General features: G+C 44.8%; 1 protein-coding gene across 2 annotated transcripts in view; it reads left to right on the plus strand.

The window, feature by feature from the left end:
- Positions 1-4,267: 4,267 nt before the first annotated feature.
- The window catches only part of Pamr1 (peptidase domain containing associated with muscle regeneration 1), a 77,725-nt gene continuing 68,508 nt past the window's right edge, over positions 4,268-13,484 (plus strand). For both annotated transcript variants that reach the window (XM_027936660.2, XM_027936658.2), the window contains exon 1: positions 4,268-4,354. In XM_027936660.2, coding sequence (XP_027792461.2) covers positions 4,282-4,354 — 73 coding nt within the window. In that variant the 5' untranslated portion in view covers positions 4,268-4,281. The remainder of the gene's footprint in view (positions 4,355-13,484) is intronic.

Genomic DNA, 13,484 nt, shown 5'->3' on the forward strand with positions numbered 1-13,484 from the left:
TTGCAAGTGAGACTTCCAACAAGGCTAGGGGATGCCTCTGACTCCACAAACTGCAGGCAAAAATGTTGCATATAATTTTAAGAAGTTCAAAGTCCCTCTAAAGTACTTCTTCTAAGGGACCCCATGGAACTCCCAGATTAAGAAACTGTGACTTGGAGCAATATTAAATTTGATCAATATGAGAAACTGATTTGATATAATAGCAACAGAGGAAGCTAAACTCAGGTAGGAAAATAGAAATTTGTGTAGGATTATATGGCCTCAGGTGGACTTTCTTGTTTCAGAGTCATAGCTTCCCTGACCTTCTCCCAGCTCAGGGTTTATTGTGGATTTCTACAAAGTAATAGTAGATCACTGCTTTGAGTTCTTTGAAGAGATGAGTCCACCCCTTTGTAGAGTATCTTTCTGACAGTTTCCAGGTTGCCTAACCCTAGAAAATTTGCAAACTCAAATTGTGACACAAATAGCAAGCAGACTCCTGTGGAGATTCCAGGAACACAGGAAGGGCCTGTTTTTAGGTCTCTGAACCTGGGACTTTCTTAGCCAATCAGCTTTATAGGGGAGGAAAAAAAGAATCTTTAAACATCTGTGGTTTATTGGAATCCTGTAAATTAGACTAGCAAAAGACAGATTAACAAGAGAAAAAAACGAAAGACATTAATTTAGAGAGAAACAAGACTTTTATGCATGGGAACAAGTACTGATGAATAACTTAAAAGGGTGGTGAGGATTTGGGGTAGCACCTTAGCTTAACAATAGCATCTTAACAAAAGAACAACATTTGTAGAGACGTGGTAAGAGAAAGGAAAAGGATTTTGAACTTCCTGACAAATATATGGAGAACTCTTGGAAAATAAGTGCTAGTCAATAAGGTTTGCTGTGTAGATTCTTCGTGGGCTGATAAAAGGTCCAGAGTTGTCTCTGGTGATTAACTTTGTTTCTTCCTAGCGGAGACAGAAGGTGCAGGACACCTTTATAAATGATGCTCTAATTTTAAGCAAACAGGGAAAATACAAGGGCTTCTTCTTAATTGGCTTCTGCTCAAAAGAATTCTAAAGCCAAAGTGGCATGTTTTGAGTGACATGTTCTGCTGCCCTTCGGCAGAAGCCACCCTGTCAGGGGAACGATTGCCCCAGGGATGAGGCTGCTGGGCACTGATGCCAAGAGGCGGTGTGTGGAGGAGGTGGGAGAAGGAAGCAATGCTCTCAGATTGTGGTAGAGTCCTGAGAGACTATAAGTCCCACAGTGTTTGGAAACAAAGTCACCTCCACATCACCGCCATCACCAAACCCAGAAACGTTGGCCAGAAATAAATGACCCTTTATCTCAGCTGCACCCCTTAGATGCCTTGTCTTTGCTATTTTCCTTTTTTTGAAGGCTACTCTTTGTGCTTATTTTATACAAATTTCCTCTGGACAAGTAATTTGAAGGTGAGTGTTATGGTATGGATGTGAGGTGTCCCCCAAAGCTCACATGTGAGACAATGCAAGAAGGTTCAGAGGAGAAATGATTGGGTTGTAAGAGTCTTAACCCAATTAGTGAATTAATTCCCTGACAGGGATTCATTGGTAACTGAAGTGGGTAGGGTGTGGCTGGAGGACGTGGGAATTGGGGTGTGGCTTTGGAGTATATATTTGTAACTGGTGAGTGGAGTTTCTCTCTGCTTACTGATCCTGATGTGAGCTGCTTCCCTCTGCCACTCTCTTCCACCATGATGTCCTGCCTCACCTCCAGCCCCGAGGAACGGAGCCTGTTGTTTATGTATTGAAACTGTGAGTCCCTAAACTTTTCTTCCCCTAAAATTACTCTGGTTGGGTCCATTAGTCACGGCAGCGAAATAGCTGACTAAAACAGTGAGGGTTTTCTCTGGGCATCCTTAGGACAGATAATACAGATGACAGTTAATATTTATTGTGATGGCACATGCCACAATCCTAGGGACTCAAGAGACTGAGGTAGGAGGATTGCAAGTTTGAGCTGAGTCTTGGTAATGTATCAAGATTCTGTTTGAAAATAAAAAATAAAAATGGCTGGGGGTCTAGCTCTGTGGTAGAGCAGCCCTGGGTTTAGTTCCCAGTCATGGAAAAAAAAAAATTGTGCAGCTAGAATGTACTAGGCACTGTGCTACAGGCCTTCCATGCATGAACTCATTTAACCCTTCCAGTGGCCAAGAAAGTGGGTTTGATTATTATTTCCATTTTGTAGAGAAGAACACAGATTCAGAGTTAGTGAGCTTGCTTGAAGTCATGCAGTCAGAAAGTGGGGACTTAAGGATTCGAACCCAGGGCTCTGAGTGCTGAATGCTCGCTTCTGGTCACTTCATTGCAGGGTGCTCCTAGCAGGACTGGGAGTTTAGCAACTCCTCCTTAATGAAGCATTTGCATCAGGGTTCCCACCTTTCCGAACCTGCCCAGAGCTCTGGGCTTTCACGCTCCCTCAGGTTTTTCTCACTTTCTTTTCCCTTCCACTTCAAACGCTTACTCTCTACTTCTGGCCTTCAACAGTAGTTGAGGATCACTTACCTTCTTGGGGGGCTTGCCTTGGGCTCAGCACCCTCTAATCCTAAATCATCAGCACCCTCCAACAGCTTAAAGAATAAAATTGAAACACTCTGGTGGCACTCAGAATCTTCAGCCTCTACATCCATTTGTCTCTAATCTTCAGTTGGCCTTTGTCTATGGTTGGTTTTGTTCTGTATGCCTCTATATAACTGTCTTCTATCATCTATCTGTCTCCTCTATTTATCAAAATTGCTTAAAAGGCATTTTAGTGGTATGTCTTGCCATGGATCTTTTGGGGGAAAGTACAAATGCAAATTATGACCTACACATATAAACACCCACCATTTCCTATGGCATCAGCCAAGTTCCTAGATAGTCCTTTTTTACTCCCCTCTCTGGCTTGTGATAGGTCTTTCTTAGACTTCAGGCCAAGCCTCTCTGCTCTAGGAAGCTTTCTTACTAGTCCTGGCTTGAAATGGTCACCTGCTTCTCCTGATTTGGGCTTTTAAATCTGGTGGTACAAACTGGGACGAGCTATGGTCCAAGGCCAATTCCACATTAGACCTGGGCATATCTTGCTTTGCCATGTCCAGCTGAGTGATATTGAGCAGGTCAGTTAATCCTCTGAGTCTCCATTTTTGCATCCATAATATATAGTATACTACCTACTGTACATCATGTCTATAATGATTAAATACAATTCTGTATAGACAGAAGTGTACCTAAAACATTTAAATACAATTTTATAAGGGCAACATTGTAAGAGTCTGTATAGCCTAGTGGCTTGGACAATAGCCTCTGGATCTGGTTGCCCTGCGTGTTCCTATCCTAGCTCTACCCCTTACTGTGTGACCTCGCATGTGTTATTGAACTCAGTGGCTCAATTTTCCTATTTTTGTAGGAAAGGAGAAGACAGGTTTACTGTGAAAAGACAGGAGGTAAGGCACCTGGCACAGAGAAGCTGATAAAAATCAGACATCTTGTAAGCCATTCTTTTTACTCACTTCAAGATGTGGTTTGCAGTGCAGGTACCTAAACTGAGCTCCCTCACAGTACAGTGTCCCCAAGCTCCATGACCCGCCTGACATGTGCTCAGGAGTCATTTATACCGCTGAACTCACTCACCATCTTAAGAAGATGAGCAACTGCCCCCTGCAGCCTACAGATCCAGAGAAAACTGTTTCCAAACTAGGATCCTTAGAGCAGAGGGAGGGGAAAGAACTTAGAGGTAAGAGTGTTGGGAGGGAAGGGGGGGTGGGCGCCTCTTCTCCCATCACGGATTCCCTCTCCCGAGGCCATCGGGTTCCAAGTGTGCCGTGAGGGCAGCCGCAGCCAACCCGCGTGCCAGGCGTCCACGGCAGCGGGGCAGTGGGGTGAGAAACCACCCCTGCCTCACCTGAGTGGCCCCGTGGCCCCGCCTACCAGGATACCGGTCCAGGTGCTGCGGGCCCGCACCCTCCACCCAGGTGCGGGATATCTGGAGCCCAGAGGACCCGCAGCGTCCCCGCCCGCCCCTGTCCCCGGCCTCGGGGCACCGCCACACCTTCCCGGGCTCCGCAAGGGTTAAGGCAGCGGAGAGCCGAGGTTTGGGCTGACGTCGCTCTGGCTGAAGGTGGTTTCCCTGGGATGAGGATGGGAGAGCCCGGCGGCGAGCTGAAACCCGAGCTGCCGCTCAGCTGGGGCTTGGGGAGGTCCCTGGAAGAGCCGCCAGCCCGCCGGCCTCCCGCGTCCCTCCTCTTGCTCCCCCGCAGTCGCTGGGCTCGGCACCACCGCGGGAAAGATGGAGCTGGACCGGTGGACGCAGCTGGGACTCACGTTCCTGCAGCTCCTTCTCATCTCGTCTTTGCCAAGAGGTACTGTCACCCATAGGGTCCTGGATACCTCGAGAAGGGGGCATTTCCCTCCAGGGGGCTGACCCGGAGCAGGACCGGGAGTCTGGGCGGGGACTTTTTCTTTGGTGATAATCTCGGGGCTTTATTGGTGTCCCTGGAGCGTCTGTTGCCTTCGCTTAGAAGGGGATACAGTTTTGTCATCCGTAATTGTGGGACTGGACTGCCTCAGGAAGGGGGACTAGCTCCAGTATGATTTGCTCATTTTTAGTTTATCTGCTTTAAAGCATGAAATTACCTTGGGGAATCAATTCAGAGTGAGTTGCAAGCTTTGATTTGTAAAAGCAAAGTTTCCCCTGGAAAGAGCTCCCGCAGAGGTGAGCTGGAAAGAGAGGGGAATAAAGAGCAGGGCTTGCCTGGGTGTTCCTCTTGGTGAATCTTGCTTAATGCTGTCTGACAACAATGTATCTGAACAGAATTCCAACACAAGAGATTTCTTCATCCAGCATAGACACACTTTCTGATAAGAAAGAGAAAGGAGAGAAAGAAAGCTGGGGTTAAAAGTGCAAGCTGTTTCTGGGGATGTTTGTTTTGAAGGAATTTTGGTTTCTTTGTTTTTCACATGCCATTTTTGTGAGCCACAATTCCCAGGTCAAATGGGCTTCCAGGACAAGTGAGATTGGGACATGACTCAGAGCTCCTGGAAGCCTGTTGACCTAGCAAAGGACAAAAGCCAGGGAGTGGAGGGTCTTCTAATGGCTTGCTGCCAGGCAGGGAAGCAGGGGCTTCTTAGGAGCCTCTGTCCTTATATGGCTCCAGGGATGAGGTGTCACATCAGGTGTGACTTAACTCATGAGGTCAAGGCTTGAGATGTACAGATGTGACAAAATAGGGCAGCTTTGTGCAGGAGCAGGTATTGTGAACCTGGCTGCCTGTTCCCTGTGCTCCATCTCTGCAGGTGGCCCGGAGTCACAAACAGGATAAGTGGGGTGGTGAGGATGCTGAGTGCTATGGTCTGCTGTAGGGAGGGGGACACAGCCTAAGAAACATCCCTCATTATCAACAAAAAGCCTCTCCCCCACTTGGGCTGATCCTTTTCATTTACTTTGAGCCAGCCTGCCCCCAGGTAAATCTTCCTTAGTGATGTATCATCAAAATGGTGAGAATGTTTCATTTGGATTTTACCTCCAAACTATCTGGAGCAGCCCAAAGACTAATGAAGGAAGGAGGAGACCTTCAACAGTAGCTGATAACCCATAAGCCTAAACACTTGACCAGGGGTAAGTTGAGGACTCCTCCCTCCTCCATCTCCAAACTTCCAGGCTGTGGTAGCCTGGAAGTAGTTAGACCAACTCCAGAGGACCCTGGTTCTTGTCTGAGTGCCAGGGCTTGGTGGATGAGATTGCTCATTAAACAAACAAACAAACAAACAAACAAAACAAAACAAAGCTCAGCTGCCCACGATCTGAAAAACCCATTTCTTACTGACCTGAGAATCTCTTTTACCTTTTGCTATGAAGAAGCATTGGGGAGGGTGTGTGATTTGTTGTCAGCCAAGCTGTTGATGGAACCGGAGAACTGTTCCATGTGTTTAACAAGGGTATTTCAGTTGTCGAATGTTCACATTTGGAGGGAAGGCAGAGGAATAGAGTGGAGAAGGAAAATATTTCTTCATGTAGTGAACGAGTCCACTCCCTGCTGGAATTTTGAATCTGGCCCCTGACAAGAAAAGCTTGGAAACGTATTTGTTCTAATTCCTTTGCTAAAAAGAGTGTCGGATAAAACGTAAACATCCACTGGGATGGGATGGGTGATTGTTGTTGCTCATGAGCATGTGATACATGTTGGAGGATGAGAATCCAGACACTGGGCCAAGTGATAAACCTAACATAAACAGCATGTGAGAAGGGAAACCCAACTCCAGTGACTTCACCAACAGCAGTAGCTCTGCCAGAGTGACTCTGCCTAAGAGGAAAACCTCATTTAAAATATGGGTCTCTTGGGAAATGAAACCTTAATATGGATAACTTCACAAGTGTTACTTCCAACAGACGTTAGCTTGTGGGGAATGAACACAAACATCAGTGGGGGAGATAATTTGAAGCGCAGATATTCAGTGGGTAGGAACAGTCAGCCGAGAAGGGGAATGTGGAGAGGAAGCTAGGGAGAAGGAGTGGTAAGAAAAAATGAGATGTTAGTCTATAATGGGATGTGTTAGCACATTCCAGGGTCAGAGCTAGGAAAACTGGGCCTTCTTGGCAGGGATGGATTTTTGTAGGGACCAGGAAGAGGGTGTTCACCCCAATATACTCTGAAAGTTTCTGGCATCCCAAAAGGAAAATAATTTTGTGGTGGGATCATAGATTTTTGGAGCTGAGAGTGACTTTAGTGGTCAGTTTAGTTTGGGTCCTTTGTTTCCAAAGACAAGGAGACTGGACATCTAGCTGACATCTAGTGACATTTATGATCCAAAGGCTTTAGTGCATTAATTATGAGATTCCCCCACTTGATAAAGTAAGGTATTATTGCCATCCCTGCTTTACAGATGAAGTTCAAAGAGGCTCTGTGATTGGTTCAAGGATACACAAGCATGATTCTTCAAAAAATTAAACCTAGAATTGCCATTTGATCTAGTGATTCCACTTCTGGGCATATACACAAAAGAATTGAAAGCAGAGACTTGAACAGATATTTGCAAACTGATGGTCCTAGTATATTACTCCCCAAAGTCAAAAGATGGAAACAACCCAATGTTGGTCAGTGGATAAATAAAATGTGCTATAGGCATAAAATAAGATATCATTCATGTTTAAAAATGAAGGAAACTTTGATACATAGTATAACATGGCTGAACCTTGAGAATAATATACTATATGAAAGAAACCAGACACAAAAAAGACAAACATCACGTGATTCCATTTATGTGAGGCACCTAGAATAGTCAAATTCATAGAGACAGTGGGATGGGAGTTGTCAGGGGCAGTGGAGAAGAAGGAACAGATGTTATTGTGCAGAATTTCAGATGTAAAAATTCTAGAGATAGATATGGGTGACTGTTGTACAACTGTGTAAATGTATTTTTTAAAAATTTATTTTAGTTGGGTGTAATACCTTCGTTTCATTTATTTATTTTTATGTAGAGCTGAGGACGGAACCCAGGGCCTCACATAGGCTTGGCAAGCACTCTACCCACTGACCTCAACCTCAGCCCCTGTGTGAATGTATTTAAGGCTACTAAACTATGTATATAAACTATATATATAAATATAGTTGGAAAGATGGTTTTATGTTATATACATGTTGCCACACACAAAAAAATTAAAGTCTACGTAAGCAGATTAGGAGAGCCTATCGTGAACCCCACTGTCCAATGTCTGAGCCCAAGTTTGCCTGTTAGCTGATTGACTTACACTCACACATTTAGCATGTGGGTAGATGGTGCTTATGCACATCTAACCTTGACAAAGTTCCAGGACACACAGGAAGCAGGGGAAAAGCCCTTGCTAGCTCCCGTTGCTCTGTCTTGGCTTACTGTGGCAAAGAGGAATGTTTCAGAGCTGAGAACTGCGAACTGGCAAGCTTCAGGTCACATGGCCTGCAGAAGTGTTTAGCAGGACACCGTGCTTCGAAATGTGTGAACCCTTGATATAAGGAGAGTAACTAAGAACAGAGTAGGGACGAAGAGCATGAGAAGAAGATTAACATTAAACAGGGATGAGAGGTGGGAGGGAGAGGGAGAGAGAAGGGAAATTGCATGGAAATGGAAGGAGACCCTCAGGGTTATACAAAATTACATACAAGAGGAAGTGAGGGGAAAGGGAAAAATAATACAAGGGGGAGAAATGAATGACAGTAGAGGGGGTAGAGAGAGAAGAGGGGAGGGGAGGGGAGGGGAGGGGAGGGGGGATAGTAGAGGATAGGAAAGGCAGCAGAATACAACAGACACTAGTATGGCAATATGTAAATCAATGGATGTGTAACTGATGTGATTCTGCAATCTGTATACGGGGTAAAAATGGGAGTTCATAACCCACTTGAATCAAAGTGTGAAATATGATATATCAAGAACTATGTAATGTTTTGAACAACCAACAATAAAAATTAAAAAAAAAAAAGAAATGTGTGAACCTGAATGCCTTGAGGGAGGTTGGATCCTCTCTATGGCCTAACACTCATCTGCTAGTCTCCACTGGCACTTAAGTTTATGACCTCCATTCCTGAGAGGAACGGGGTGGAAGGCCGCATGCTAAATGGGGACATCGTGCAAGTGAATAAAACTGCTTAGGAATAATTGACCAACAGGACTTTTTAAAGCACCTTCTACAGGAGATTTTTATAAGACTGGAATATATTTGAACTTATGTGTTTCGTGAAATGTAATCTCAGCTCTCTCTGTGACCTCCTATTCAATGCTTTATTCTCATGAATGACTATCAGTGTGACCTTTTGGTGGAAACTGAGGACAAAGCTGGGTGCTATAACTGGGCTTCATAAACTGTGAGTCAAGCACTTTTGGACATGGAAGCCCAGAAGCAAAGGTGTCTTAGAGTACGTAAGTCCTTTGAAAATACCCAGAAGTCCTGGGGAGGTCTTTGGAATGTCACTGGCACAGAATGTGGGTTTGATCTAATCTTCCCTACATCTGGGTTGCACTGAGGAGTTAGAACTGGCCGAGATAATAATGTCTGGGAGACCTAATGACTGGCCTTGAGTCAGAAAATGATTTCCATCTGCCTCAGTGAGGGTGAACAATCCTGATACAGTAGAAAACTTCTCCCCTGATACCAACTCTAGAAATGGCAGTTGCTTTGAGGCATGTGCACATTGGGGAAACTGTCATTTCCATGATAAATGAGGGAAGGTGTGCACCTCCCTTGTCCTCCAAGGGAGAGGGGCAAGCAAGGGAACTGTCAACCTCACCATATGGATATTTGAAAGTCACAAGCCCCTCCCTCTTTATTTTAATTTAAAGAGGAGAGAAATACTGTGTTTATACTTTCCAGTTCCTGAATTCCAGGGCAGAGGACCCAGAAGCCAGCTGGAACATTGAATGCTACCAGATCAGTGGCAGAACGTCTACCAGATTCCAAGCCTGGTCTATGTTTAAGGAAATCTGTTTGTCAGCCTTCACAAGATGTAGGCCAAAACCATATGTTTAGAACGGAGAGAAAGAAGTAAAAAAATGCAGGACAGATCAGGTTTCGTAACTGTGAACAAAATGACTCAAAGAAGGCAGGGGATTAAGAGTTGGCTGGAGATGGTCCACTCTCTGAGGAACTGAGACTTTCTGCCTTCTCCCCAGGTTTATTTCTTATATTTTTTTTATGTTACAATTACCTGTGTGGCACAGACTCAGTGCCCATGTGGGTTGAGAGGGACGTAGGTAGGGGTCGCACATCAAATTCTTCACATCCATGATAGAAATTCCAAAGGTAGAAGCACACCTTAATGATCTAATCCCAAGACTGGTTACAAAGATAGTTAGTTGATGGAATTGTGATAAGTGCCAAGCATTCTTCTATATGCCTTACATGCAATTACTTACAGATCTAGGAGGTAAGTACTGTTATCATGAGCTCCAGGTCACACACAAAAGCACTTAGGCAAAGATTCAGTACTTATCAGGTCACATGCCAGATGTTTGTGTTTTAAGTCCAGGCAGCCTGACTCCATAAGACATGTCCTGATACTCTGTACAATACTGCCACAGTAAGTGGCTGGACCAATTGTGGCAGATATGCTGGCTGTATTTTGGCTAAATATGACCTCAGTATAAGTAGAAAAGTTTGATTATCTCTTTGACATTCCAGGTGCTCAGATTGGCCTATGTAAGGTTATGTTTGCCATTATGGGGGGGCGGGTGCTGGTTGGTGCCCAGAAGGAACAGAAACAGTAGCCCTAGTGGGGCCATGTGGAGCTTAACAGGAGACATTCGCTTGAGAAAACCAAGGTGCTAAGCAGACCCCAAATCCAACCAGTCTCTGGGATAACTGTCCAGTATCATACATCTCACTTTGATTAAACTCTGGACAAAGAAAGTTCTTTGTCCTATGGTCAACTTTTATAATCCAAGTCATGTGTCCGTTTGCATAGGAACAGAATTAAGGATGAGACATATTTGAAGTCTGGCCATGACACTACGTGTCACTGCTCCTTTATGGATTTGTTCTGTCAAGTTCATCAATGTGTGCACTTTTAAGCCATGGGATTGCGGGGAACAGGTCTGGAATGAATAAGAGAAAACTCTCCCCTTCCTTCTTTTTTTGGCATATTGATGGATATTGCAGAGAACCGACTTGGTCTCCCTTCATTAGTACTAGGATGGGTTTTAACCAATTCATTTCAACCTTGAATGAGGACCTAGTATCTGCAGATACCAATGACCTGGGTCTTATATCAAGTAGGTAAGATCAGTGCCACCCTTGGCTGAGTGGTGAGTGAAGATGCCTCTTTTTGCCACCCTTTGGCCTCTGGAGTTGGCTCAATGCCTCAGTTCCTGCAGGCTTGGAGTTTTGATCACCGCCTCTCTGAGGTTCTGGCTGTCTCAGTGTTGAGTTAGTGGTTTGGCAGCCTGCATCTGGGTAAGTAGCAGTCTGGTCAGTTGGTTTGGTGATTGGAAAACCAGGACGGCTGCTGTCAGAACACAGTGAGGAACACATACTGCCAAGTTGAGCTCATGGGGAGATTGCAATTTTCCTCATAAGCTGAAATCACATTTGGTTAAAAAAAAAATCACAGCCATTTTAGCACCAAAACTCTGAATGGTGGGATGCATGTGTGTGTGTGTGTTGGGGGGGATGTTGGCTGCATTTACTTCAGATCAAATTAATTGTTTGGGGACTCTGACAAACTAAACTGTCAGTGTTTTTCAAACCCAGTTCCCCTTGCATGTACTTGAAAGGATTCCATTGCAAGTTATCAATAAGCCCCAGCATCATGGGGTCGCTCCTCAGGAGTTGACAATGATGGTGGAGAACACCTAAAGTGTCCTAGGACAAGTTTTCTGAGCTGAACTTTTAGTTGGAAACATCTGCTCCCGTGTTTCCCAACATGCTCATGGCTCACCTGGATGCTCCTGGCTCACCTGGATGCCCCAGAAGGGAAGATACTGCTGGTGATCAAGAGTATCTGATCTGGTCTGGTTTTCTGCCACTAGGGGGTGAACTGCTTGCTTCCAAATGGTGTTCAGCCTCCTTTAGGGCAAGCCTGGCTCCTGGGGAATCCAGTGGTAGAACAGAGTGGGTAGGTCCTGAGTCCTTGTGGAAATGAGCTACAAACTGCAGTAAACAAAAATATCCAGCAATAATGGACCTCAAGGTCTGCCCACACTGCACACTTGAGACTGAAAAGCCACAGCAAGAGAGGATGCTCACACGTCTCAGTCTTCGTCACAGGTAGCCTTCACCTTGGCTTCACATGCCTCCCAAGTCCATGTCCAGGTATCTACGCAGCAGTATTTATCAAGCACCTGTCAGGTGCTCCTCTTGTTTCCAGGGACTGCACTGCCTTGGTGAAAAGAAGACAAAGTCCTTTTCCTTAAGCCCTTGCAATCAATTGAGAGAACTTAAGGCCCAGCCTGGCATCTCCCTCCCAAAGTGGGCCTTGAGGATTGCTAATCCTGGGAGATTTTAATCAAAAACAAACAGAAAACAGGATGTAATGATGAAATAAGTCTGGGAGATGTGGAGATTGACTATACACAAAGCATATATAGATCTGCAAAGTCCTGCAATAAAGAAAGCTGTAATTAGCATTTTACAAAGATATTTGATCACGGAGTCTTTCTTTTTCCTTTTCTTTCCTTCTTTTTTTACATAAGACTTTGTACTTTCTAGTGGAATTAGTGCTCCATGGAACAAGGTTTTACAAACTCTTGTCTCTTGCTCTGAATAAAGCATTGAAGAATACCTCAAAGACACAGGATTGGATAAGAAGGGCATTTGGGAATCTGCAAAACATGAGCTTCTCTTCAGACATTTGCTGAGAGATGGGCAGGAAGTCTGCTGTCCTTGTCATTCAGTACTCGCTAAGATATTGGAAAGACCCTAGAGACGATGGCTCATCCCTGTTGCTGTGCACGTGCAAGCCCTCAACAGCACTGACCTGCGTGTGTCATTGAGAAGACTCATTTCCTGTTTTCAAGTTGCTTATAGTAACATGATTGTCCTGGGACCATTGGGCAGATGAAATTGTGACCAATAAAGTGTGCTCATGGTGACATGGCCATTCTAAGGCAAGAGCTGTGCCTTGACTTCCCAATTAGATATATCCTCTCTTCGAAAATGAGAACAATATTTGATCATCCTTCTAATCCCTGGGGACACTGAGTCCAAGGTCCTTTATCACCAACTAACCCCCTCCCCCTACACACACAGGCTTGTCTCTAATCTCATGTTATTTATTCTGTCAGTTCTGGTGTAGCTCAGTCACCACGACCCTGATTTGCACAACCTAGAAATGGTCTGTATCGCATAGAGGTGTGCATGAGTTTAAGTCGAGGGCTGGGGATGCAGCTTGGTGGCAAACTGCTTGTCTAGCATGCATGAGGCCCTGGGTTCAATTCCTAGTGCTGAAAAAAAAGAGTTGTTCAGTGAGCCCTTGTTTGCTCTCTCTGGGACCCACTTTCTTCCTGCCTTTACTAATATCATTCCATTGTCACACATCACAGTTTCTCTCTTGGCCATCGCATTTGGCCTGCCTTGTGTCTCTGTCCAGTCTTATTTCAGATAGAATGAGTACAGTGACCGTGAGTGAAGAATAAAACCAGCAGTTTCTATGAAGGACGTTCTGACTATGTAGAATATGGGAACCCAAGATCTTCTCTGCAAAGATTCAGCCCTACTTTCCCTATGTGTGGGATCTGTCTTGGATGTGATCTCTTGGTATGGATGTAATCGTGTTTACATGTGCAGGAGAATACAGGTGCACATTCGAACGTGTACATATTGGGCATATGTATGAATGTGTGTGTGCATGGGGTATAGAGGACTGGGACAGGCCAGGGTTTGAATCCTACCTGTCTTTTATGGAGAGTTTTCTCTGGCAAATTGATTGACCTCTCTAATGTAGCCTTATCACATTCCAATCTGCAGGCTGAGTCGATTCATGTTTACATCACAGGTTTATTGAAGGCACTAAATGAGGCAATTCATTT

Source organism: Marmota flaviventris, chromosome 9 (assembly GCF_047511675.1).
Source record: "Marmota flaviventris isolate mMarFla1 chromosome 9, mMarFla1.hap1, whole genome shotgun sequence".
Taxonomy (NCBI): domain Eukaryota; kingdom Metazoa; phylum Chordata; class Mammalia; order Rodentia; family Sciuridae; genus Marmota; species Marmota flaviventris.